The following is a 27,320-nucleotide window of genomic DNA, read 5'->3' on the forward strand; positions in this document are numbered from 1 at the left end:
AGCACGCTTCCGCTGCGCCACTCTGCTTACGTAGAAACAGTGAAAGGACACTTATTTCAATGTTACTGGCGCCAGGGGCGTGGTGTCAGGGATGGTGTTGTGGCCACGTGAGTAGTGGAAAGATGGCGGCGAAGAGATACACCAGTGAGTGATAGAGATAAGGGGATGGAGGCGTTGTTGTGAGAGGAGGAATGCAGCGGGGAAGAGAGAGGATGAAGTAGAGGAGGACAGAAAAGATAGAGAGTGAGATTGATATTGACAAAGAAGTGATTTAGAGAGAGAAAGGCAATACGGGAGATGGAGACAGGGATTGAGAGACGGAGGAAAATGTGATGGAAAGAGTGAGACAAAGTGATATAGAGCGTCATCGTGAGATACGGGGGAAAGGAGAATTAGGGTGTGTTTGTGTGTAAGAGAGAACGTGGGAATACCTGGGGGGATAGATGGTATGATAGATGGTATGATGATCAATATAGTATATCCACTGTTTCACTGTCACCTCCTGCACCCTCGGATTGAGTGAGAGCTAAGGGCTCATGCCTCACCCCAGGTTCGTCTTCATTTAACCCTGTTTATCTCTTGGAAGATACTCCCTGTACACCCCCTCAGCACAGTCCGTCCTCCTTCATGTTTTCACCTAGCTTCTCTTTCAGTGCCTGTATGCAGTCCAACTTCACAGTTCACATGTTTACTCTTTAATCTCTTTACTCAGAGACTAGTAAGGCCCTGCCTGCAACAAAAGTAGACTCGCCAACTTTAAGGGCATTTAAATGTTCATTGGATAAACGTATGGATGATAATGGAATAGTGTAGGTTAGATGGGCATCAGATTGGTTTCACAGGTCGGTGCAACATCGAGGGCTGAAAGGCCTGTACTGTGCTGTAATGTTATATGTTCTCTGTTCTATGTTCTACCTTCTGACAATCCCCTGGCTATCAAAATTTCTCCTGAATTTCTTATGACAATTAATTGTGACTGATGTACTTTCACAGCCCATAGCCCTGGGCTCCTTTGTAAGTGGCAACATCTCTATACCGATCCTGTCCAACCCTTTGATAAAACTTGAAGATTCCTTACCACTCCTCCACCCCTGTGCAGATCCATCTACTTGTATTCTGAGTACCTGCTTTACTGACTTGTCACTTTATTTAAGGGTCATTAAAATATATAATCATTATTGTGTATCATTTTCTCATTTACAATGTGCAGTGTACATACTCCTTCCTCCAGCACCTTTCCACTGTTCAGCAGTCTACCAGACTTCTTTTATTGTGATTGATCCCTTCTCTTTCATTTTAATGCATATAGATTTTGTTTCTCATGAGCTGTTACACTTTTTTTTCTGCTTCCATTATGTTATCTGCAAAAAACATGAGTTACTCAACCCTATTTCCTTCCTCCTCAGTTTTGATTATGTTCTAATCTATGATGTTTAGTTACTAGACCCTGTTCTTCATCTAGCTGTGCATCAATTATTCCATAGTGTGTTTTTAATTATTGCCTCAAATTTCCTTATTTTGGATGCTGTCCTATTTTCACTTCATTTTTTAAAAAATCTGTCAATTCAACATTACCTATTACTTTTAAGGCATTTGGGAAAGTGTTCTGAGTCTTGACAAGTTGGGCCAGTGTCATCAGAGAATGAGTGGTCTTCTAGAAATATGTAAAGTTCTAGGGGATTTAGCGTGGATGCTGAGAGAATGTTTCTCATTGTTGGGGGAGAGACTAGGATGAGGGGATTCAGTTTAAGAATCAATGATTATTTAACACTGAGAGGTGGAGGAATTTCTTCACTTGGAGGGTGGTTAGTTGTTTGGATTTTTCTACTCAAGAAAACAGGGAAGACTGAGCAATTGAACGTATTCCATGTTGAATTAGACAGAGATTTCATTGACAGGCCATTGAGGGGTATTGGGGAAACAGATGGGAAATTGGAGCTAAGGCCACACAGATCAGCCATGATCTTGCTAATTGGTGAAACATTCAAGGGACCAGACAGTCTATTCCTACTTCTTAAATTCATCATGTAAGGCCTGTGTGTATGTCTTTCCAATAAATCTGTAACCTTTCTGAGGTTGATGAACTGAAATTACGCATCATGCGCAGAACTGAGCTTGTTGATCTGTATAGTGTTGTTTGTTCATTTTCAGCTTCACCTAAATGGTAACTCTGCTGACCAGATATCATTTTACAGTAAACAGTCACTCCCAGTGTTGGGGAATCAGTGGCAATATTGCATTTTTTTCAGGGAGGCTTTGAAAGTGTCTTTGAGGCATTTCCTCTGCCTTCCTGGAAGATACTTCTGACAAAGTTCGGAGTAAAAATCTTGTGTCAGGCATCCAGATGATGTGATCTTCCTAATGCAGTTGATGGACTGTAACCAGTGTTGTGATACTGGAGAAGCTGCTCTGAGAGAGATACTGATAATGGAGAGTCTGCTTGTTAGTTGATTTGTAGAATTTTGTCATGGCATTAATAGTGGTATTTCTTTGGGAACCTGAGATGTTTGGTGTACCTTGTCCATGTTTCAAACAGTGGAAAAAGTATGTGGAAACCCAAACATCAACCTCCTCAAACACCTCCTGTGGCAGTTTGCGGGGGGTTGTCTATTTAGCTCAGGAACCATAACACTAAAAGTGGAAGAAAGCCATCTCTGCCTTGAGGGACTACTTCAGAGCGGTTGATCTAAAATCTTGGAAGGGTTGATAGGGGACAGAATTAAAACAATTTGCAAAATAAGCAAATGTGATATGAGAAAAGGTTTTTTAAGCAGCGACTATTTGCATTGTTGAATGCACTGTTCAAGTGTGTAAGGCAGGTTCAATAAAGGCTTTCAAGACAAGTTAGAATATTACTTGACAAGGAACAATGCATGGGATTAAAGGAAGAAAGTAGGAGAATGGGATAAGATCATGCATTTGCTCGGACAGCTGGCACAGGTACAATAGGCTGAACAATCTCCTATATACTGTTGTGATTTTTTAATTTCTACCCCCTTTGTATTTCTTCTGATGTAATGTTAATCTGAAGATGTCAGCCAGAGGATATAAAATGACCCATGGTGTTTTCTTTGTGTCTCTGCCAGAAAAAGCTTTAAAATAGGCCATTGGACAGAATGGGATATGGTGGATTAAGTGTTCAGAATCTAGACGCAGAGATTAAGAGTTAAAATCCTACTGTGCTCAGTTGCGAATTGAATTCAGTTAACACTGCAAACTGCCTGACATGTACTAAAACCAACTAATTCACGAGTGCCCTTCCAGATGTCATCCCAACCCACCAGTGTGGTCAGTATATACTAGCCTAGTCCTACAGTGCATTCCAGGTTCATAGAATTGTTATGGTGCAGAATGAGGTCATTTAGGAATTGGTATGCTTGCCTTCATTGCCCGGGACATGGAATACAAGAGTTGGCAAAACATGTCACAGCTATATAAAACTCTTGGTAGCTGCATTTGCAGTATTGCGTACAGTGTTGGTCACCACACTACTAGAAGGATGTAGAAGCTTTGGAGAGAGTACAGAGAAGGTTCATTGGGATGTTGCCTGCTCTCTAGGGCACTGACTATGAGTAAAGGTTAAAAAAAGTCTACAGAATTTGCTCGGAGAGCTGGCACAGGTACAATAGGCTGAACAATCTCCTTCTATATCCTGTTGTGTTTTTTAAATTTTGGTCTACAGAATTATGAGAGGCATAGATAGGGTGGTCAGTCAGAGGCTTTTTCCCAGGGTTGAAGTTTCAATTACAAGGGGGCACAAGTTTAAGGTCAGAGGGGGAAAGTTTAAGGGAGATGTGTGAGAGAAATTTTTCACGTAGAGAGTGGTAGTAGCCTGGAATGCAATACCAGAAGAGGTGGTGGAAGCAGGCACATTGCAAATATTTAAGAGGCACCTGGATGGGTACATGAATAGGGAGGAATAGAGGGAATCAGATCAAAAAATGGCAGGTTTGTTTTTAGATTAATTAGGGCATGATGGTCGGCACAGGCTTGGAGGGCTGAAGGGTCTGTTCCTGTACTGTACTTGCTCATTTGTCCATTTGCTGGCAACGTTCCCTGAGCCTCCACCTCCACTGGTTTCACGTAGTTTTGTTGATTTCTCCACAGTGCCAATGATTGTCTGCATTAATGCTCAAAAAATAGATTGTTGGGGTTTCAGCATACAATGTCAGTATGATATACAAGAGCAAATATTCAAAATGCATGATGGTTCCAGCAGTCCTTACGCTTGCTGAATGAGACTACAGTTTGATGTCTAACTTACCACCTGCATCAATTCAAGCAATAAGGAAGTTGTGCAAAAACTGGAAGGAATAGAAACAGATAAGACTCCATTCTGTTCTCCCAGGTCCTCCATCTTCATCACATATTTCATTGAGGTCAGCTTCGACAAGGGAGTCTCTGAAATGACCACGTTCTTCCTCAATCAAGGATTCTCCAGCACCATTGTTGACAGGGCCCTCAGGTGGTTCCGACACATCTCCCACATTTCTGCCCTCACCCCTGTCTTCCCTCTTGCAACAGCAAAAGGATTCCCCTTGTCCTTACCTAACATCCCACCAGCATCCACATCCAGACGATCAGCAGATGTCATTTCCACGACCTCCAGTGCGATGCCACCACCAGACATGTGTTCCCCTCCCCTCCCTTGCCTGCCTTCCGCGGGGACCATTCTGTCCGGGACATCCTTGTCCGTTTTCCTTCACTCCCAACATCCTCCCCCTCCCCCACCCTACCAGCCCCACAGCACCTTGCCCTGCAAATGCCGGTCGTGTGTTATCTGCTCATTTACCTTCTCTCTGTCCAGTATCCAAGGGCCCAAACATACCTTCCAGGTGAAGCAACACTTTACCTGCAGTAAGATAACAAAGATAACACTAAGATAGCATCTAGAAGTACTGCATCCGCTGTACCCGTTGCGGCTACCTCTACATTGGGGAAACCAAGCAGAGGCTTGGGGACCACTTTGCAGAACACCTACGCTCCGTTCACAATAAACAACTGCACCTCCCAGTCGCGAACCATTTTAACTCCCCCTCCCAATCCTTAGACGACATGTCCATCCTGGGCCTCCTGCAGTGCCATAATGATGGCACCTGAAGGTTGCAGAACAGCAACTCATATTCCGCTCGGGAACCCTGCAGCCCAATGGTATCAATGTGGATTTCACAAGCTTCAAAATCTCCCCTCCATCCCAAAACCAGCCCAGCTCGCCCCCACGACCCTAACCTGTTCTTCCTCTCACCTCAAGCCGCACCTCCTTTTCTTACCTACTAACATCATCCCTCACCCTTGACCTGTCCATCCTCCCCAAACTGACCCATCCCCTCCCTACCTCCCCACCTATACTCTCCCCTCCACCTATCTTCTCCTCTATCCATCTTCGGTCCGCCTCCCCCTCTCTCCCTATTTATCTCAGAGCCCTCTCCCCATCCCCTTTTTCTGATGAAGGGTCTTGGTCTGAAACATCAGCTTTTGTGCTCCTAAGATGCTGCTTGGCCTGCTGTGTTCATCCAGCTCCGTTCTTTGTTATCTCGGATTCTCCAGCATCTGCAGTTCCTGTTGTCTCTGATTACAACTTTACCTGCACTTCCCACAATTTAGTCTACTGCACTTGCTGCTCACAATGTGTTCTCCTCTACGTTGGGGAAATGAAGCGTAAACTGGGTGACCACTTCACAGAACATCTAGATTCTGTCCTCAAAAAAGTACTCTGAGCTTCTCGTTGCTTGCCACTTCTAACACACCACCCTGTTCCCTGGCCAACATCTCTGTTTCAGGCTTGCTGCAGTGTTCTGCATAAAAACCGACATTTTCCTAGCTACCATCAGTTCTAAGGAAGGGTCACCAGACCCGAAACGTTAATTCTGATTTTTCTTCACAAAATGCTGCCAGACCTCTCAGTTTTCCAGCAACTTCTGTTTTTGTTCCTGATTTACAGCATCTGCAGTTCTTTTGGTTTTTGTTTGTGCACAAACTGAGTGTTTAACAAGATTTCCATTGTCTTAATATATCGAGAATTTGAGTTATAATCAAGCAATTCAGCCAACATTAAAACAACACACTGGTGTTGAGAAATTAAAACTTAAAAAAGATATGAGAGGCAAATTTTTTACGTAGTGCATGATTCACGTGTAGAATGAACTTCCTGAGGAAGTGGTGGATGCAGGGACAATTACGACATTTGAAAGACATTTGGATAGATGCATGAATTGGAATGGTTTGGTGGAGAATGGGCCAGGAGCAGGCAGGTAGGATTAGTTTACTTTGGAATGATATTTGGTATGGTCTGGTTGGACTGAAGGGTGTGTTTCTGTACTGTTATTCTGAAAATATTAACAGGATCTCATTCCAGTATACATGTTAGGAACAGGAGTAGGCAATTTAGGCTCAAGTCTGCTCTGCTGCTCAATAAGAGGCTGATCTATTGAAATCTCAATTCCACATTTCCATCTACACTTGATAACTTTTCACCTTTTGGTTGCCAATAATCTATCCAGCTGTGCCTTAAAAGTATTGAAAGACTGTGCTTCTACAACTTTTTCAGGAAGAAAGTTCCAAAGACACTGAATTCTCCAAGAGAAAATGTTTCCCTGTCTTGTTCATAAACAGTGACCCCCTTTTCTAGATTCTCCCACAGAGGAAATATGCTTTCCATATTCACGCTGTTTGTCCCAAAAAGCAACGGGAGTGTAATTTGCAAAGGAGATCATAAATCTTTGTAAATATTGACAGTCAATGTTCATATTCTTTGGGATGTATGACAATTTCAGTAATTAGGATAGTAATGAGAAAAACAATCTATTGGCGACAGTTTTTCCATTGAGCAACAAGTTCCATTCTGTGTGAACATGTTTATTTAATAGAATATATTGTTGTCATTAATGGAGGCACTGCTTTTGATGTTGTTTATGTTCAGAAGACATTTCATCAATGAAAGTGACAGGTACATGGAAACGAAACTGCAGAGAGACAGCAAGAACTAGTGGGAAACATTTGTCTTTCAGATTGCAGGGAGATACAAAGCGGAGATTCCCAGTTGTTCTCTGTTAAGGCCAGTACCCTTTTTGGTTTATACAAATGACCCAGACTTGATTATTTGCAAACTTTGAAATTATGCTCAATATACCGAGAGTTGGCAGGTGATAAACTTAGAGCAAGACAGCAACTGGCTGATGAAAACAGATGAAATTTAATGCAGACAGGATCAGAAGGAGACTCTTTGACCCATTTAATCTGCTCACCACTCAATGAGATCATGGCTGGACTGATTGCTTGGAGGTTGTTTTACGCAGTCAACATTGAATATATTCTAATATTAGAGATAGTAGGAACTGCCGATGCTGGAGAATCTGAGATAATAAGGTGTAGAGCTGGATGAACACAGCAGGCCAAGTAGCATCGGAGGAGAAGGAAGGCTGACATTTCGGGTCTAGACCCTTCTGGTCTAGGCCCAAATTGTCAGCCTTCCTGCTCCTCCGATGCTGCTTGGCCTGCTGTGTTCATCCAGCTCTACACCTTGTTATCTCATATTCTAATATTAGTTTGTTAATAACTTTGCAGCAATGTCTGCCTAGTTTCTTTTCATGCTATTTAAATTCTGTTTTCCACGTTGATTGCGCATAGGTTTTGTTCTACTGAACACCTGGAGACTGGTTAGCTCCAAAACAGAGAGCAAGCTGGAGCTCAGAAAGGAACTGCTGAGAAAACCTATAACCCCTGTTGGCCACTTGGATCATCCGCAGCGGAAGCCAGCCGGGAAAGATCCTCTGGAGAGTGAGTGCTCTGTGTTTTGGAATGGGACTGCTGTATTTCAAGCAGTCATGTATTTGAAAGCTTACAATGAGGCAACTAGCTCACCAGTGACTGCATCAGATTTTTTTATTTGAGAGTAAATTCCATTTAGTATTGCTGACTGGTAGTAAGGACAGATAAGTGACCAGGAATACTACTACATTTAGTATTGCTGACTGGTGGTAAGGACAGATAAGTGACCAGGAATACTACTCTGAACTGGGCACTGCAAAGTGGCTGAAAGCATTTGGCACAACATAGAACCATAGAAATGATACAACTCAAAAGGGGGCCATTTAGCCCAACTTGTCCACACTGACCCAAGATACTCAGATGTCCTTTCTAATCCCATCTTCCTGCACACAGCCCATAGCCCTGCAGCTTACAGCACCAAAGGTACAGATCCAAGTACCCTTTGAAAGGGCTTTGGATCTGTGCCTCCACCCAGGTGGATAAGGTTGTTAAGAAAGCATATGGTGTCTTGGCTTTCATTAACAGGGGGATCGAGTTTAAGAGCTGCGAGGTTATGCTGCAGCTCTGCAGGTGTACAAGGTAATGAGAGGCATGGATAGAGTCGATAGCCAGAGACTTTTCCCCAGGGCAGGATTGACTGCCACGAGGGGTCATAGTTTTAAAGTGTTAGGAGGTAGAGGAGAGTCAGAGGGAGGTTCTTCACCCAGAGAGTTCTGAGCGCATGGAATAGTTTGCCAGTGGTAGTCGTGGAAGCGGAGTCATTAGTGACATTTAAGCGACTGCTGGACATGCACATGGACAGCGGTTAATTGAGGGGAATGTAGGTTAGGTTATTTTATTTCTGGATTGGGATTATTCCACAGCACAACATCGTACTGTGTTGTACTTTTCTATGTTCTATGTTCTAACTCAGGCAGCGAATTCCAGATATTCATCACTCTTTGTGTAAAAACATCTTTCCTGATGTCTCCTCTAGTTCTTCTGCCACTCAGCTTGAATCTATGACCCCTGGTTTTTAAATTTTTCTGCCGAGGCAAACAGGTTCCTCCCATCTGCTCTATCTCTGCTCCTCACGAAGTTGTCTACCTCAGTCACATTGCCCCCAACCTTCTCCGTTCCAAGGAAAAAGCCCCAACATCACCAGTCTCTCCTTGTAGCTACAGTTCTCTAGACCTAGAAATGTGTTAGTAAATCTTCTCTGCATTCTTTCCAGAGCAATCACATCCTTCCTGTAATGTGGTGACCAGAACCGCATGCAGTACTCAAGTTGTAGCCTCATCAGTGCCTTATACAGTTTTATCATTTCTATCCCTACTTTTTGTATTTTATGCCTCTGCCAATGATGAAGAGCATTCAAAATGCCTTCTTTACAGCCTTACTTGTACTGCCACTTTTAGGGACCCGTGCACGCCAAGATCTCTGACTTCATCTATCCCTCTCATTGTAGTCTACTTTATTGTATGACCTCCGTAAATGCATTATCCCACACTTACTGGTGTAGAACTCCATATGCTACTTTCCTGCCCGTTACACCTATACTCATCTATATCATTTTGGATCTTAGCTATCCTCTACCCTGTCCACTACACAGCCAAATTATGATAAAGGGTCTAAGCCCGAAACGTCAGCTTTCCTCCTCCTAAGATGCAGCTTGGCCTGCTGTGTTCATCCAGCTCTATACCTTGTTATCTCGGATTCTCTAGCATCTGCAGTTCCTATTATCTCTGATACAATTTATGTGTGTCCAAATTCCTCAATTTTGACCCCAGTCCCTGTCAAGTTCAAGGCTGGGGTTGTAGAGGTATAAAACAAACAGCAGGCGTCTCAACACACAATCCTGCAGAACGCAACTTGAAAGAGCTTTCCATTTGCATGGGCTGCCATCATTCAATATCCTTTGTTTCCAGCTACAAAGCCAACTTTGGATCCAGCCCGATATAATACTGCTCTGTATCTCATGGGCTTTTACTTTTCTGACCAGATTGCCATGGGAGACCTTGTCTCATGTCTTACTAAAGTCCATGTAGACACCACCAACTGCACTACCATCATCAACCCCTTCTTTTTTGTCACTTAGAGTTAAAGAGACTGAGAGAAATATAGCACGAAACAGACCCTTCGGTCAAACTCAACAATGCTGACCAGATATCCTAAATTAATCTAGCCCCATTTGCCAGCTTTTGGCCCATATCTTTCTCAACCCTTCCTATTCATAAACTCATCCAAATGCCTTTTTAAATGTCGTAATTGTACCAGCCTCCACCACTACTTCTGGCAGTTCACTCCATGTATGCACCATCCTTTGTGAAAAAGTTGACCTTTCGGTTCCTTTTAAGTCTTTCACCTCTCACCTTAAACTATGCCCTCTTGTTTTGGACTTCCTGACCCTGGGGAAAAGACCTTGACTATTCACCCTGTCTGTGCCCTCGTGAGTTTATAAGGTCAACTGTCAGCCTCCAGCGCTCCAGAGAAAATGGCTCTAGCCTATTCAGCCTTTTCCAATAGCTCAAACTCTCCAACCATGGCAAAATTCTTGTAAATCTTCTCCGAATGCTTTCAAGTTTCAAAACATTTCCCTTAGCAGACAAGCCAGAATTTTATGCAGTATTCCAAAAATGGCCTAACTCATGTCCCGTACAACCACAACATCACCTCCCAACTTCTGTATTCAGGGCACTGACCAATAAAGGCAAAACTACCAAATGCTTTCTTCACTACTCTGTCTACCTGCGAGTCCACTTTCAAGGAACTATAAACCTGCACTCCAAGGCCTCTTTTTCTCAGCAGCGCTTCACAAGACTTTCTCATTAAATGTTTGAGTCCTGCCCTGATTTGCTCTACCAAAATGTAGCACCTCACATTTTTCTAAATTAAACTCCATGTGCCACTTTTTGGCCCATTTGCCCATCTAATCAAGATCCTGTTGTTATCTGAGGTAACCTTCTTCACTGTCCACTACACCTCCAATTTTGGTGTCATCTGCAATCTTACTAACCATACCTTCTATGTTCACAACTAAACTATTTATATAAATGACAAAAAGCAGTGGACCCAGCACTGATCCTTGTGGCCCACTGCTGGTCACAGGGATCCAGTCCAAAAAGCAACCCTCCACCACCATCCTTTGTCTTCTACCTCTGAATCAAATTTATATCTACATCGGCTAATTCTCCCTGTATTGCATGTGTTCTGACCTTGCTAACCAGTCTATCATGAGGAACCTTGTCAAATGACTTACTGAAATCCATTTGACAACACCTACTGCTCTGCCTTCATCAGTTCTCTTTGTCACGTCTTCAAAATCTTGATCTAGTTATTGAAACACAATTTCTGACAGAAAAAGCCATTTTTACTATCTCTAATCGGTCTTTGCCTTTCCAAATAAATGTAAATCCTGTCCCTCAGAGTCCCCTCCAACAACTTAACCACAATTGATGTCAGGTTCACTGGTTTATAGTTCCCTGGTATTTCCTCCTCAAGAATTCATTCAGATTTATAAGGCATGACCTTCCCGTAATAAAGCCATGTTGATTATCCATGACTAATCCAGGCCTTTCTCTGTGACGGTCTAATCTCTCAGGATTGATTATAACAACTTACCCACCACTGAACTAAGACTGACTGGTGTATAATTGTTTGGCATTCCCTTTGTACCCTTTTTAAACAACAGAACCACCTTTGCATTCCTCCAGTTCTCTGGCAGTTCACCTGTGTCTAGTGAAGATTGGAAAATAATCCTCAGACGATCAGCTATTTTCTGATCTCTTTCAGTATCCCAGAGAATAATTCTCCAGCCCTGGTAATTTATTCACTTTTAAGGATTCCAACTCCTCGAACACGACCTCAGTCATAATTATTTTGTCAAATATTTTGCAGTGCTGTTTTCAAATTACGACATGTCCTTTGATTTTCCTTCTTCTCTGAGCCAAAGCATCCCCACCACCTGGTAACACCATTGTGAACAGAGACTTGTTAGAGCGCAACATTGAATTGGTAAACTGCTACTGCTCCAGTGCATTTCTGTGTTTTATTGTGCTGCTCACCTGCACTGGATTGTAAATCAGATTGGAAACTCTGTAAATTATTCTTCATGACTATTTCCTGAAGTACGACACCTAAGTAAACTACTTAAAAAATAAGCTGACAGTTGAAAACTAACAAAACCCTAGAGATGGCCATTCTTTTTGGGACTTGTCCACATGCCATCATTGAATTTTCTTCAGCTAATATATAGTAAAGGAATTACTTGATTGCCACTGGATAATTTGACAAAAGAAAATGTCAATATAGATCAAAACAGATTTATTTATTAACTTTTTTGTGTTTAGTAAATGGAGTTAACGAATAATCAGCAGGCTTTGTCAAAGGATCAGAGCTAGTCAGCTTACAAAAACAGAAATCACTGGAGAACCTCAGCAGGTCTGGCAGCATCTGTGGAGAGTAAACAGAGTCAGTGTTTCAAGTCTTTCTTTAGAACTGATCAGCATATGTGGTATCCTGTGAGCTCTAGGCCACATCTTACAGACATGTGGCAACTCAACAAGTTTGACAGTTAATGTTCATTTTCTCTAGGATGAGGGATTTCAAAATTAGGGGGCGTATTTTTGAGAGGAGAAGAGAAGTGAGATTTTAAAAAGACATGGGGACAAATTTTTACACAATGGTGGGTGCAGTTGAAAGACACTTGGAAGAGTACATGAACAGGAAAGGTTTGGACAGATATGAGCCAGGAGCAGGCAGGTAGGAACAGTTTAGTTTGGGATTATGTTTGATATGGACGAGTTAGGTTCTGTCCTGTATGATTCTGTGCCTATAGATTTTATTGCCAGTGATTCTGCTGCATATGTTGTATGTCTGCAGCTTGAGATCACTTGTGCATTTAGAAGTACAGCAACAATTTGTATTGATTTGCACTTTTCACTTAATGAAACGTGCGAAGATAATTCACAGAACTTTTGGACTGGAGAAGATTACGGAGAGAGGGATTTGTAGACAAGAATAAGAATTCTTTAGCAGGAGGTTTCTATGAGTCAGAGGGCATGGGGTGATTGGTGAATGGGATTTGGCGTGAAATAGGACATGGAGAGCAGAGTTTTGGTTGACCTCAAATTTATGGAGGATAGAATCAGTCAGGAATGTGTTACAATCGTAAAGTCTACAGATAACAGAAGTATGGATGAGGGTTTCAGTATCAGAAGAGTGAAGACAGGGCCAGAACTAGGTGATGTTAGGAGGTATAAATGAATGGTTGTAATGATGTGACAAATATGGCGTCAGAATTGAACAGTCTGCTTCTGCCTCAGGCAATGCAAGGGAGTGCAATGAGATCAGTATCATTATGTCTACAAGACATTGACAGAGACCATGAATTGTTTTTGGTGATGTTGTAAAAAGCTATACTTGAACAGTTCCATGTATTTTAACCTTAAAGAGTTTTTTGGGGTTATTTTAAAACCTAACAAACAAAGGATATAGGGTAAATGCACCACAGCCTGTTTTTAAAAGGAGAAAGAAATAAATGAAATGAAAACAGAAACCCCTGCTTATGGGCAAAAGAGGAGAAAAATACCTATCTCCTTTTGTCTGTAACATGTGGGAGTGGCATTTGTGATAGGAACCAAAACCAGTGGCTTTAGTCTTCCCCATATTTAATTGAAGGAAATTATTACTGTTTGGTTCTGGATGTTGGTTCATCAATCTGAAAATTTGGAGAAAGCGGATGGGTTAAGAGGTAGCAGTGAAGTAGAGCTGGGTGTCATCAACATATGTGTAAAAGCTAATGTGTTTTCATTTAGCCCACTGAGGGGCAACATGTAGCATCGTCACAAAGCACGGAAACAGACCCTTGGGCCCAACTTGCCCATGTCAACCAGGCTCCCTAAACTGAACTGGTCTTATTTGCTTGTATTTAGCCCGTGTCCCTCTAAACCATTCCTCTACATGTGCCAGTCCAGATGTTTTTGAACTGTTTTAATTGTGCTAATCTCTACGACTTCCTGTGGCAGCTTGGTCCATCAACATGCCACCCGCTGTGTGATAAAGTTGCCCCTCAACTCATGAGAAATAGGAGAGGCCATGGGTAGATCTTCAGGGGTGACTGGATGCAATGGTGTAAGGATGAGCAGAATTAGTATTTTGTTAAGTCAAGAAAATCAAATTGGCTGAAGACTGGCATCTGTGATGTTGGGAGCTAATGTTCCCTCTAAGCTGTTCAGCCATGCATCTGTACATTTGGTTCACGCTCACCATTTGGCATGCCAAGTCTGTTCCCACCGTGGATTTACTGTTTTGGAAGTTGCTGCTGCGAATGGATCTCAGAGATCCGCACAGAAGGTTTAAAAAAAAAGGAGGAACATAGTCGGGAACCTCAGGAAAAGCACTTTTGTTTTTTGGATTATTTTGGCAAGTTCCCTGTTGTTAAGGATTGGAATATTATGGAACTTCCTCTTGCTAGTTGTTTAACCATTGGCAGCAATTAATGAATGGATATGGCAAGATTGCTGAGCTTCAAGCTGATCTGTTGGTTGTGGTAAGCTCAATTCTGCCTTTTGCTTAATGTTTCTGCTATTAGTATATATTTTAGCCCCATGTCGTAGATTTAGTTGAATGGGATTTCCAATCATGTTTGCTTGTTGCTGTATATGTTGACCAGCACTCTTCAGTTATGTTGGAAGTAAGTGTGAAGGAGAAAAGATTGAGTTTTTACAAGATTGTTTACCATCGAATTAAGAAGCTAAAGATATCAAAGGATAACAGTGTGTTATAAGTTAATTTTAAATAAAGACTTTATTGTAAATATATGTTTGGAATTGGACTTGTTGTAGGGAGAAATATCAAAGAGGAGTTTTAAGTCCAGTGCTCCTGAGCACAAGTGATCTATATACATACATCTGGAAGAGGCCAAGGACTACTCCAAATCTTACTTTCATGTGGAGACCTGTTGCCCTCCTAAAGACAGCTCAGATTGGAACTCTTGAGTTCTACAGCAAAATACAATATCTTTATACCTTTCTCGTTACAATAATTATGTGCAACATTGATGTAATTGTTGGCCATATGCTCCTAGCATATATATCCAATCCAGTAAACATATAATCAATGATGAATAACTCAGTGGATAGTTCTAGGTCCTGCCATAATTTCATGATGTCTACCAGATGCCTCCAGACATCTGTCTTTGGGATTGTACCAGTGCTTCTGACAGTTTTATTCCTTCCCAGACATTTACCAGCTGCACTGCATTATTTACTAATAGCCTAAATAGTTACTTTTCATTAAGAACTCTTCCAAATTCTGTACTAACTTTAGTGTGGCAGATTAGGAAAGGTATTAATTTCTACCAATTATTATAAAGTATTTAAAATAATTAAAATATAAAGTTACTGTGACACAGCTGACAAATTGAGAACGACCTCTGTCATTTCAGCCTGAGAGATCAAACAAACAGTCCTTCTGTCTTGCAACCCAATTTCACAACCCCATTTCATTTTTAAATAAATCTTTACTATTTCCACTCTAAACACTAACTGTTACTAATTATCTTTTCTTAATAAAAGCATCTGTTTGAATTCCATTGATGAGGATGAAATTTAACCACTTTACAATTTTACCAAGCCATTAAATAAAACTTGTTTAGATTCCAAAGACAATTAGGGGAGCATAAATGTATCTTCACTCAGTATTTTGTAATCTGTCTTTGCCACTGTTCCATTGACCTTTGGATATAAGAATTTGTTTGAATTATCTACATCTGCACTTAAGTTTCACTCGTTTATCTTTCCCAAGTCATGACCTTTCTTTTTACAATCTCTCCCTGCTATGCCAATGTTTTTTGTTTGGAGGTTGTGTTTACACCATTTATCTTCCCAAATAATGCATTGGGCCTCTTTATTGCCCATAAATATTTGCTCAAGGAATGCAACTAACCTTCTCACACTAATTTGTTGTTTGTCTTTCTAATTCTACAATTACCTCAACATGCAGAATGCTGTAGGATCAGACTTTTCCTTCTGCTTCTTACTAAATAGCAAATTTAGGACTGTGGCTAAACTAGGCCTTTCAAAAATGCCCCTTCTTAAAAGGCTTATATGTTTAGAACTGCCTGCTTACACAAACTCAATTAACTTCCTTAATGTTTCTTCCTGTGGAAAATCACATCTTGCCCAGTAAATCTATATGGAGACTACAAGTCCAGCTGTGAACATTGCATGAAACTCTTCTGGCCATTTTTGTTAACTAGAAAGCCCCAAACTGCCATCTTGTTGACTTAGTCATGGGCTGTTACTACAGACTGTACTTACTATAATTTTTCCCACAAGCTTGTTTAAAAATATATGCATAGAGGAGACTTTGGGGTGAATGATATGGAATGAAACTGATATTTTTCTTCAAACTTGCTGAAGGTTACTTCTCTTCCCCACTCCTCAACCTCCAGCATGGTTCCTTTCTTTGTTCCTTGGGATGTGGTCAGTATTTCCTACGATGCTGCTTGGCCTGCTGTGTTCATCCAGCTCCACACTTTGTTATCTCGGATTCTACACCATCTGCAGTTCCCATTATCTCTGATCACAGTATTTATTTTCTAATTGAATAAGGGTATTAGTGAATCACTTGGATTTTAAATAATCTGGGAGCTTTTGTTGGGTTTGTGGTTACTACTAAATGTATCAGATCCAGTTTCACAAATTGCTGTGAATGGATTTAAGCTCTCAAACTCTAAGCGAGTAGCATGTGTAGCCTATAACATTTTGTTTGATAAAAGCAGGTTTGGGTTGTTTGAAACACCATACTGATTACTCTCAAACCACCTGTTTGTTCCTCCAGACTCAAGTGTGCGGTTTGTAATCTAACACAATGTACACATTTGACAAATGATATAATTGATGTTCTGTTGTCTAAGGGTTTCCTGATGACATCAATCCTGTCACAAAGGAAAAGAATGGACCGAGAGGCCCTGAGCCAACCCGCTACGGAGACTGGGAGAGAAGGGGACGCTGTATTGATTTTTAGCGTTTTCTGCTTATATAAATTTAGTGATGCATATTTTGTGAATAATTTGAGATTGATTTGTAAAGTTGAACCATGACATCATTATGCAGCTAAGTTCAGATGAGCATTTTTAGTTCTGTTAAATTTGGAGCAAATGATAACACATATTGAAGTGGTTTGTTAATGCTGTTTTAGCCTCTCTAAAACATATATATTTTTGGTCTCAACTTGGAAAATTATTCATCAATAAATTTTAATTAAATACGTTATTATGTTACAATTGTCTCAGAATTCTCTGCAAGAATTAGCTTGTAACAAATGACCAATACGGAAATACTTGAGTGTAATCGTCAAAACGCAGGAAGGATTTTCCTGATGACAAGGTGTTACGGTCTAAGGATAGAGAGAGGGTAGGCCATTTAGGACTACGATAAGGAGAAATTTCTTTACACAGACTGTTTGAGGCCAAAACATTGATTCTTTTCAAGAAAGAGTTAAACATAGATCCTAGGTCAGAAAAGATCAAAGGTATATGGGAGAAAATGGAAGCTGGAAACTGAATTGAATCAAAAACAGAAATTGCTAGAGAAACTCTGCAGGTCTGGCACCATCTGTGGAAGAGAAAGTAGAGTTAATGTTTCAGGTCCAGTGACCTTCTGACCTGGTATCCAGCATTTCTGTTTTGTTTCAGATTTCCAGCATCTGCAGTTTTGTTTTATTGTACTGACGTGGATGATCAGTCATGATCATGTTGAATGGTGGGGCAGGCAAAAGGCCCAGATGGGTTATTCCTGCTCCCATTTTCAACGTGTCTATGATTCATGCCAGTAATGTGATCCCTCCTGAAGGATGACCAGCTTATTACAAATCTGGGTGTAATTATTTATGTGTGTGTTAACACAGCATGTTAGGTGAAGAAAACAACTTCATATCCTGAAGAACCACTGTTTAGACTGCCTTGTCTACCCAATTCTTCCATGATAGATCAACCAGGACTAGCTATGCCCCATCTAATGTTGATGTTCATTGTCTAAGTCTGTACAGACAGTGACTAAGGTTGCACGAATTTGAAAATCTGTTCCTATCCTATGTTCATTGTATTATTTGATGATGCATTATACTCTTAGCAGATGTTTTTGTTTGTGAGCAGAAAAGTCCAAGACAGGTGGTGACACAGACAATGAGTCAGGCGATTGCGACAAAAGCTGAAAGACTGAGACCATCCCATTCAGTAGAGCAGCTTAGTTTAGTGAAATACTTGGATAAATAATATTTTATCTTCATAGTTACATATTCACCTTAGTATGAAGTAAAACACTTTATTGATTCATCACAGACCAGCTCACCAAATTTTCTTTAATTGATCTTTATACAGATTGAAGAAGCAAGCACAAGTGCAGAAGACACAAAAATCCAGTTCAAACCACAAACGGATGCCATTGTACTCTTGGGTTACTCAATTGTTCATTCAAATATGCACTGATAACCTCTGATTTCTTAAAGAACAGCTAATTGTAGCTGAGATAACAAGGTGTAGAGCTGGATGAACACAGCAGGCCAAGCAGCATCAGAGGAGCAGGAAGGCCAACACTTCAGAAGCGTTGGCCTTCCTGCTCCTCTGATGTTGCTTGGTCTGCTGTGTTCATCTAGCTGTACACCTTGTTATCTCAGATTCTCCAGCATCTGCAGTTCCTACTATCTCTGAGCCAATTGTAGCTGACAGCTCTAAGAAAATACTTGATTAACAGTTATACTTTGCCATGTAAGTGTTTTAAATAATAGTTAAATATTAGAATTGCATTGTTAATCAAGATAAGAACATAAGAACTAGGAGCAGGAGGAGACCATCTGGCCCCTTGAGCCTGCCCCGCCATTTGAAAAGATCATGGCTGATCTTTGAGACTTGGCTCCACTTACCTGCCCACTCACCATAACCTTTACCTGATTAGATTCTCTACAGTGTGGAAATAGGTCCCTTTGGCCCAACAAGCCCACACTGCCCTTTGGAGCATCCCACCCAGACCTATTGCTCTATAACCCACACACCCCTGAACACTACGGGCAATTTAGCATGGCCAACTCACCTAGCCTGCACATCTTTGGACTGTGGGAGGAAACCGGAGCACCCGGAGGAAACCCACGCAGACACGGGGAGAATATGCAAACTCCACTCAGTCGCCCGAGGCTGGAATTGAACCTGAGTCCCTAGTGCTGTGAGGCTGCAGTGCTAACCACTGAGCCACTGTGCTGCCCCTTAATTCCTTTACTGTTCAAAAATATATCTAGCGTTGCCTTAAAAACATGCAGTGAGGTCGGTTCAACCACTTCACTGGGCAGGGAATTCCACAGATTCACAACCCTGTGGGTGAAGAAGTTCCTTCTGACCTCAGTCCTACATCTGCTTTCCTTTATTTTGAGGCGATGCCCTCTAGCCCTGGTTTCACCTGCCAGCAGAAACAACCTTCCTGTCTCCACTTTATCTATTCTCTTCATAAGATTGATTTTCATTTTTCCTATTTAGTCTTCCTGTCGGAGGTTCCATCATGGATTCATGTCGAAAGGTTTCCAGTGCCCAACAGCCCCTTCAAACCAATTGGTTTCATCTCGTTCTTTTACTTGTTTTATAAATATTCTTAACTCCAGCTATTAGATTAGATTCCCTACAGTGTGGAAACAGGCTCTTCAGCCCAACAAGTCCACACTGCCCCTTGAAGCATCCCACCCAGACCCATCCCCCTATAACTGACACACCCCTGAACACTACGGGCAATTTAGCACAGCCAGTCCACCTAGCCTGCACATCTTTGGACTGTGGGAGGAAACCGAAGCAAACCCACACAGACACGGGGAGAATGTGCAAACTCTGCACAGACAGGCACCCAAGGCTGGAATTGAACCTGGGTCCCTGGTGCTGTGAGGCTGCATTACTAACCACTGAGCCCCCATGCCAGATAAGCCAGACCGTAAACTTACAGATTATGTTTGAGTGTACTTTTGCTGATGATGACACTGTGGAGCCGGAAGGAGTACAGCAGGCCAGGCAGAATCAGAGGAGCGGGAAAGTTTCTGCCCCTCTGATGCTGCCTGGCCTGCTGTGCTCCTCTAGCTCCACACTGCGTTATGTCTGAATCCAGCATCAGCAGTTCTTACTATCTCTGATTTTGCTGACGATGATGGCTCAAAATGCCTCATGGATTTCCAGTCTTGTTTTGCTGTCCTATCGAACACAATTATGGTGTCTCACAACTCGACGTAAAGTATTATCAGCATCAAGGCATGACTTTGTTTACCATTGTGTAGCTACCTCTGTTGGATCTGCCCTGCCACTGGGATGGTGATGGTGGTGCCTAGGACATTGTAAGATATGATTCTGCGAGTATAACAGGGCTATGTTTGTTTGTTGTGTTGCCTAGGATGATGCAAGATGGTCTGTACTGTTTCATTACATCATTTTGACATATCAATTCAATACAACTTAAATGGCTTGCTAGGCCTTCTCAGAAGATTCAACAATAGTTTTGTGCGTCTGGACTTATATGCAAGCCAGACCAGGTAAGTATGGCAGATTGTATTCCCTTATAGGCACTACTGAACCAAATGGGTTTTTATGGCAATCAGCAGTAGTTTTGGAGTTATCCGTAGGTTAGCTTTTAATTCCAGATGTTTATTGAATTCGAATTTTACTATTTGTCATGCACTGGGGTTCTGGATTTCTAATCCAGCAAAGTCACCAATTCATCGTTTATGGGCAGTTTTCCAATTGCATTCTGACCAGAGGGTTATACAGTTTCTGTATTAACTGTAGGGCTTTGAATTTATTTGCTTTGGGAATATTTTTGAGCATTGTATTTGAATTACTACTCCCATCTTGCACCATTACATGTACAATATTCATTGAATTTACTTAAAGGGGTTTTAATAGAACCACAGAGGTGAGCTGTTGGACCTTTTTCATACTGTTACCAGGCTCAGTGTTGGGAGAAGCAAAGACTGCCTCCACTGCTCCAAAACTAGCACTCTGTGAGTTGGAGATTGGAGTTTAATAGGTCCCAACCCATTGCCAGCCTCCTTGCTTTGAATTGTCTCTACTGTGTAAGCAATCTTGGTTGATTGGACACCATTGATACAATATAGTAGTTGGATTAAAGCAAGCGTCATTCTGAATTGGACTAAGTAATTATTGCTAGTAGTGTTAACAATGATTTGAAATTAGAATGGAGTGCCCACCACTTCTGTAGATGTCTAGACAGGCACTAAGGAGCACAGTCAGTTTGAAGGAGACTTCAGTAGAGCAAGATAAAGGCTAGATGAGTTAACTAGAAATTTGTTTCAAGTGAAAATTCATTGTAAAGGGAGAATTTAACTAAGGTAAACTGCAAGAAGGAAATACTCCATAGAAAGATCTGAGTGGGAGAGAGTAAAAGGCATAGTTTGAGAGTCCGACCTGCAGGTAGACCAATGACAGAGTAACGTTCTGGACCACAGTGTGATACTAGTGCCCAGAGAAAGAAGCTGATAGGTGAGTAAGACTGGTATATATTTCTAGTCTTTAAATTAAATGTAAGGTTGTATTCGGGTTTTTCTTCTCTTTAATAGAATAACTAGTCAGATATAAGGTTAATACTGGTGCTTTTCTTGAAAAATATGAGTAAAATGTAAGGAACACAAAATCTAGAGTAATTACTTAATTAAATATAGTGACAGGATGAGTAATGATTACTGCTGCAGAACGTGGAATCTGCTGGATACCAACGCGATCCAGAGCACAACTCAAGGAACGGAGTTGAAGAACTAGAGTCTGAGTGCAAGCATTGCACCACTTAAAGGAAGAAGAAAGTTACCTCGACACTTTACTCCAAAGAGGGGTCACACCTCTCAGACTAAATAATTCAATGTATGTCTATGATTAGGGACAGGAAAATGAGAGTGCAAGTGAGGCAGGTTTAGGGACCCAAAGGGCTACAGTGAAGGAGTCACAGCCCCTGAAATTGTCCAGCAGTTGTGAGGTTCTTGCAAACTTTGTGGATGAGAGTTGGGACTGCAGAGAGGTAAATGATCTGATTGCTGCCGATCTGTACAGTGAGACCACTGTTTTAGAAGGAGGAAATAAGTGTGGTAGGGAACAGTATAATGATGGAGATAGATACTGCTGCCTGCAACCATGAGGGTGAGTCCCCAAGGATATGTTGCCTGACATATGCCAGGGTTAAGGACATCTCCATAGAATTGGAGAGGAAATTGGAGTAGGAGTGGAGGGATCCAGTTGTCGTTCACATTGATCCCAACGACATTGATAAAACTGGAAGGGAAGTTCTGCTGAAATAATTGAACAATTAGGAGTCAAATTAACAAGCAGAAGCTCAATTCAATTAGTACCTGAGTCACAGGTATACTGACGTAGAGTAAGTAAAGTCAAGGAGTTAAATTGTGGTTCAGTGTTTGTTGTGGGCAGAATGGTTTCAATTTATGGAGTGCTGACATCAGTACTGGGGTAGCCTTAAATAAGGACAGTTACATAGGGAGTTGTTCTGGTGGACGTCATTTAAAACTGAGACCAATATGCAGGTGAATCAAATGACTAGGGCTAGAGAGGGTTTTACACGAGTTGGGGTTCAGGGTTTGGGAGAAGGAAAATGTAAGCTTACAAAGCAATAGGATATGGTGGCATTACAGAGCAGATATTCAGATAACGTTACCTAGAGTGTGACAGGAAGGATAGAGAAAAATAGAAAATGCAAACATTGAAGAACAGCATCAAAGGGGGGAAACATAGGCAAAATGAATCGCTGTTGAATTCAGGTAGTATTCTGAGCACAATAAATAACTAATAGCAAAAGTAAAAATTACTGGGAATGATCTTATAGCTATCATTGAGGCATGATTACGAGGAGATCAAAGTTGGGACCTAAATATTCATGGTAAGTGGAGTTTTGAAAGGACAGACAGGAAACAAAGAGCGATGGGGTAGCTTTGATGATGAAATGTGATGAAATGAATACAGGAGCAAGAAGTAGTAAGATTGGAGTGATGAGGTTTTCATAAAAAAGCAGTATATTAATCCTTGGAGACTTTAAATTTTTATGTAAAGTGGGAAGGTCAGATTGGCATAGGTGCCATGATAAAGAATCCATAGAGTGTACTCCGGATTGTTTCCTGGAACCAGACGCTGCGGATGCAACAAGAGATCAGATTATTTCAAATTTGTGATGAGTAATGAGGCAGGTTTAATAAATGATTTGAGAATAAAACGTCCCATAACATTCAGTTTAAGAGAGAGAAAATTGGCTTGGAAATAGCTGTGTGAAACTTTAGTAAAGGCAATTACAAAGGAATGAGAGATAATGGGAACTGCAGATGCTGGAGATTCCAAGATAATAAAATGTGAGGCTGGATGGCCTGCTGTGTTCATCCAGCCTCACATTTTATTACAAAGGAATGAGGATGGAGCTGGCTGAACTAGACTGAAGAGTTTAGCAGCAGACATGGCTGAGGAATAATAGCAGATATTTGAGATGGATTGCAACAAATGTATGTCCCAGTTAGAAAAAGGATTCCAGGAAGGGGATAAGGTAACCATGGTTAACCATAGAAATAAAGGATAGCATCAAATTGAAAGAAAAAATGTTCAAGTGACAAAGGTAACCAGAGGATTGATAAAGTTTTAGAACTTAGAATATGGAACATAGAAATGTACAGCGCAGGAATGGGTCCTTTGGTTCACAATGTTGTGCCAAACATGATGCCAAGTAAAACTAAACCCTTCTGCCTGCCATTGGTCCATATCTGTCTATTCCTTATGTATTCATGTGCTTGTATAAAAGACCCTTAAATGCCCTTATCATATTGGCCTGTATGTACTTCCACCACCACCTCTTGCAGTGCATTCCAAACTCCTACCACACTCTGTGTAGGAAACTTGCCACTTATGTCTCCTTAGAACTTCCCCCCCAACCTTAAATGCATCCCTCCATACATGAAAAAAAACAAAAGATGACCCAAAAAACATGGAGAACATAAACTTTTACAGTAAATGTTCATGTCATATCTAGATAGACAGGAAGAGCTTTTTAAAATATATTAAAATGGGAGAGAGGCCAAAGTGAATATAAGCTTCTTTGCAAGTTAGTCTGGGGAAATAATAATGGGGAATCAGGAAATGGCGAGGAGTTGAATTAATACTTTGTTGCAGCCTTTAAAATAGAAGACATTAATACCATTAGAACCACAAAATAATCAAGGGCAAAAAGGGGAAAGGAAATAAATAACAGCCACGAGAGAAGTAGTAGAGAAACTAATAGGGATAAACCCCCTGGACCTGATGCATCTGTGGAAATGAAGAGAAATACTGGAAACATGCTGGTGGATTAGAAAGCTGCTAATGTAACATGTTTAGATGAAAAGAGAAGGATCCAAAAACAAAATAGTAAGTCTCTGCCCATTAACTTAATATCTACTTTTGGGGAAAAAGTAAAAATCTACCATATCACATATAATAGCAAGAGCATTTGGAAATTTATAATATGATCAATCATAATTATCAGAGTTTTACAAAGGGAAAATTACCCTTGACAGCAGCCTTAGATATAGGGGAAGCAGTGGATGTAAATTATTTGGATTTCCAGAGGCATTTGATAAGAACCACATGCATTTGATAAGATGAGCCCATGGTGTTGGTGGCGTAATATATTAGCACGGATAATGGATTGGTTAACTATCAGAAGACAGTATTAAGATAAGGAGGACATTTTAAGATAGCAACCTGCAATTAATGGAATGGATGAGGAAAGTAATTGTATTATCCAAGTTTGTGGGTGACAGCAAGTAGGTGGAAAGGCAAGTAGTGAGGATGATCCTGAATCTGCAGAGGCATATAGACAGGATAAGTGAGTGGACAAATCTTGACAGATGGGATATAATATGGAAAAATGTGAGGCTGTGCTCTTTGGCAGAATAAATGAGGTAAATGTTATTTAAAGGGAACAAGATTTCAGAAAGCTGCAGTAAAGAGAGATTTTGCATAATGATCACAAGAAGGCTAGTATCTAGGTTCAGCAAGTAATAGGAAGGGCAAATAGCCCACATGAGTGTATAGTTCAGTGATTTTGGAGGCATAGTGGGAAGTCTGTGTTGAAAGGAAAAGGCGCTTTTTGCTTGTTATTTTTGGTTCATATTTTGTAAGGTGTTTTTAACAGGATAAATTGAAGCCAAGGTTTGGGGCCCAGCACAAAATAGTGACATTGCAGGTAAACCGTAAGGTCGCTGGTTGGTGATAGCTACTAATTTGACTATCTATTATAGGTTACTTTAAGATTAAAGATAAATAGGCGAAATATTGGGACCTCTGTGAACTAAATATCCAAGCATACATGACTATGGGAAGGCAGAGGGGCTAGGTTGCCTTGTTAGTAAGAAACAAAATTAAATCAAGGTCAAGAAATGATATAGAGTCAGAAGGTGTAGGATTTGTGTGGGGAGAGTTGAGAGATCACCAAGGGAAAAAAAAAAGACCCTGATGAGAGTTGTGTACTGACCTCCCAGTAGTTGCTAGGATTGGAGAAGCAAATAAATCAGGAGATAGAAAAGGCACATAAGAAGGGCACTATACTGTAATAGTGGACGGACTGTACTGCAGATGGCCTGGAAAAGCCACGTTGGCAGTGAAAGGGAATTTGTGGAATGCCTGTGGAATTTTTTTGGAGCAGCTTGTAGTAGAGCCTGCTAGGAAACAGGGAATTCTGGATTTGGTGATGTGTAGTGAGGCAGATTTGATTGGTGAGTTTAAGATACAGGAATGCCTGGGGTTGGGGGATGGGGTAATGACTATAATATGATAGAATTTACCCTGCAGTTTGAGAGGAAGAAGCTTGAATCAAAAGTAACAATGTTACAATTGAGTAAAGAGACAGGAGGGAGAAGCTGGCCAGAGTTGATTAGAAGGACAGCCTTGCAGGGAAGATAGTGGAACAGCAATGGCAGGAGTATCTGGGCTAATTTGGGAGGCACAGCACAAATTCATTAAGGAAAAAGAAACCTGCTAAGAGGAAGATGAGGCAATTGTGGCTGACAAGGGAAATCAGGAACAACATAACAGAGAAAGCATACAATGTGGTGAAGATTAGTAGGAAGTTAGAAGATTGGGAAGCCTTTGAAAACCAGCAGAGCTTAATTAAATAAGCAATAAGGGGGTCGGGGGAAGATGAAATTTGAGAGTAAGCTAGCTAGTAAAAGAAAAGATTTCAAGAATTTTTTTAGATTTTTTATGGTAAGAGAGAGGCAAAAATGGACATTGGACTACTGGGAAATGAGTCTGCAGAAGTAATATTGGGTAACAATGAAATGGTGGAGGAACTGAATAGACACTTTGCATCAATTTTAGTAGTAGAAGACACCAGCAGCATACCAGACTTCCAGAGAGTCAGGGGGCAGAGGTAAGCATAGTGGTCATCACTAAGGAGAAGATGACAGGTAAACTGAAAAGTCTAAAACTGGATAAATCACTTGGACCAGGTAGACTAACCCCAGAGTTCTGAAAGCAATGGCTAAGGAGACTGTAGAGGTATTAGTGGTGATCTTTCTGGATTCACTGGAGTCAGGGAGGGTCGCAGAGTAGTGGAAAATGGTTACCATAACACCTCTGTTTAAGAAGGGAGAGAGGCTGAAGACAGGAGTCTGTAGGCCAGTCAGCCTGATCTGGGTCATTGGTAAAATGTTAGAGTCTGTTATTAAGCGTGAGATTGTGGAGTACTTAGAGGTACATGGTGATATAGGGTGGAGTCAACATAGCTTCATCAAGGGGAGGTCATGTCTGATAAATCTGTAAAAATATTTGAGCAGGTACTGAGGAAGTTAGACAAAGGAGAGCTGGTGGACATGATTTATTTGGATTTCCAGAAGGCCTTTGACACACTGAAAACTGCTAAATAAATTAAGAGCTGATGGTGTTAGAAGCAAGGTACTGGCATGGATAGAGGATTGGGTGGCTGGCAGAAGGTAGAGATTAAGGATAAAAGGGTCTTTTTCAGGATGGCAGCAGGTGCCTAGTGGGGTCCAAAGGGGTCCATGTTGAGACCACAACTATTTGTGATATACGTCAACAATCTGGATGAAAGAACTGAGGGCATTGTTGCTAAGTTCGCAGTGGCATTGCCCAGTACATTGAGTTTGATGCTCAAACCTTTAAATGGCATAGCTCAGTGCACTGGATTTACTCTCCCAGTGCCAGTGGCATTGCACAAAATCTAACTTGCATTCCTCATTGCACTCGGTTGTTATTCACAGCCTCAGTGACATTACACAAGCATTGGGTTTGCTGTTCCCAGCCCCAGTGTTGTTGCCTGGTGTACTGCTTCCATCACCAGGGCAAATCTAAGCACACTTCATTTGCTGCTCGAGTTTGCAATGGCACAGCCCAGTGCTCCGTGTTTATTCCCCCAGTCCCAATAGTAATATCAAAATCTAACTTGTATTGCGCGTTGTACTGGGTTTGTTGCTTCTAATCTCAGTGACATTGCCCATGCACTGTGTTTGTTGTTCCCAGCCTCAGTGACATTGGTTTTGTTGCTCCC

At 41.2% G+C, this 27,320-nt stretch overlaps 1 protein-coding gene across 1 annotated transcript; it reads left to right on the forward strand.

Moving 5' to 3' along the window:
• The first annotated feature begins 92 nt into the window (after positions 1–92).
• sdhaf4 (succinate dehydrogenase complex assembly factor 4) lies at positions 93–17,024 on the forward strand. Its single transcript, XM_048530421.1, has 3 exons — positions 93–144; positions 7,627–7,776; positions 16,667–17,024. The coding sequence occupies exons 1-3, from the start codon at positions 123–125 to the stop codon at positions 16,774–16,776; spliced, it is 282 nt and encodes a 93-aa protein (XP_048386378.1). The 5' UTR covers positions 93–122; the 3' UTR covers positions 16,777–17,024.
• Positions 17,025–27,320: the final 10,296 nt, after the last annotated feature.

This window comes from Stegostoma tigrinum, chromosome 4 (assembly GCF_030684315.1).
Source record: "Stegostoma tigrinum isolate sSteTig4 chromosome 4, sSteTig4.hap1, whole genome shotgun sequence".
Taxonomy (NCBI): domain Eukaryota; kingdom Metazoa; phylum Chordata; class Chondrichthyes; order Orectolobiformes; family Stegostomatidae; genus Stegostoma; species Stegostoma tigrinum.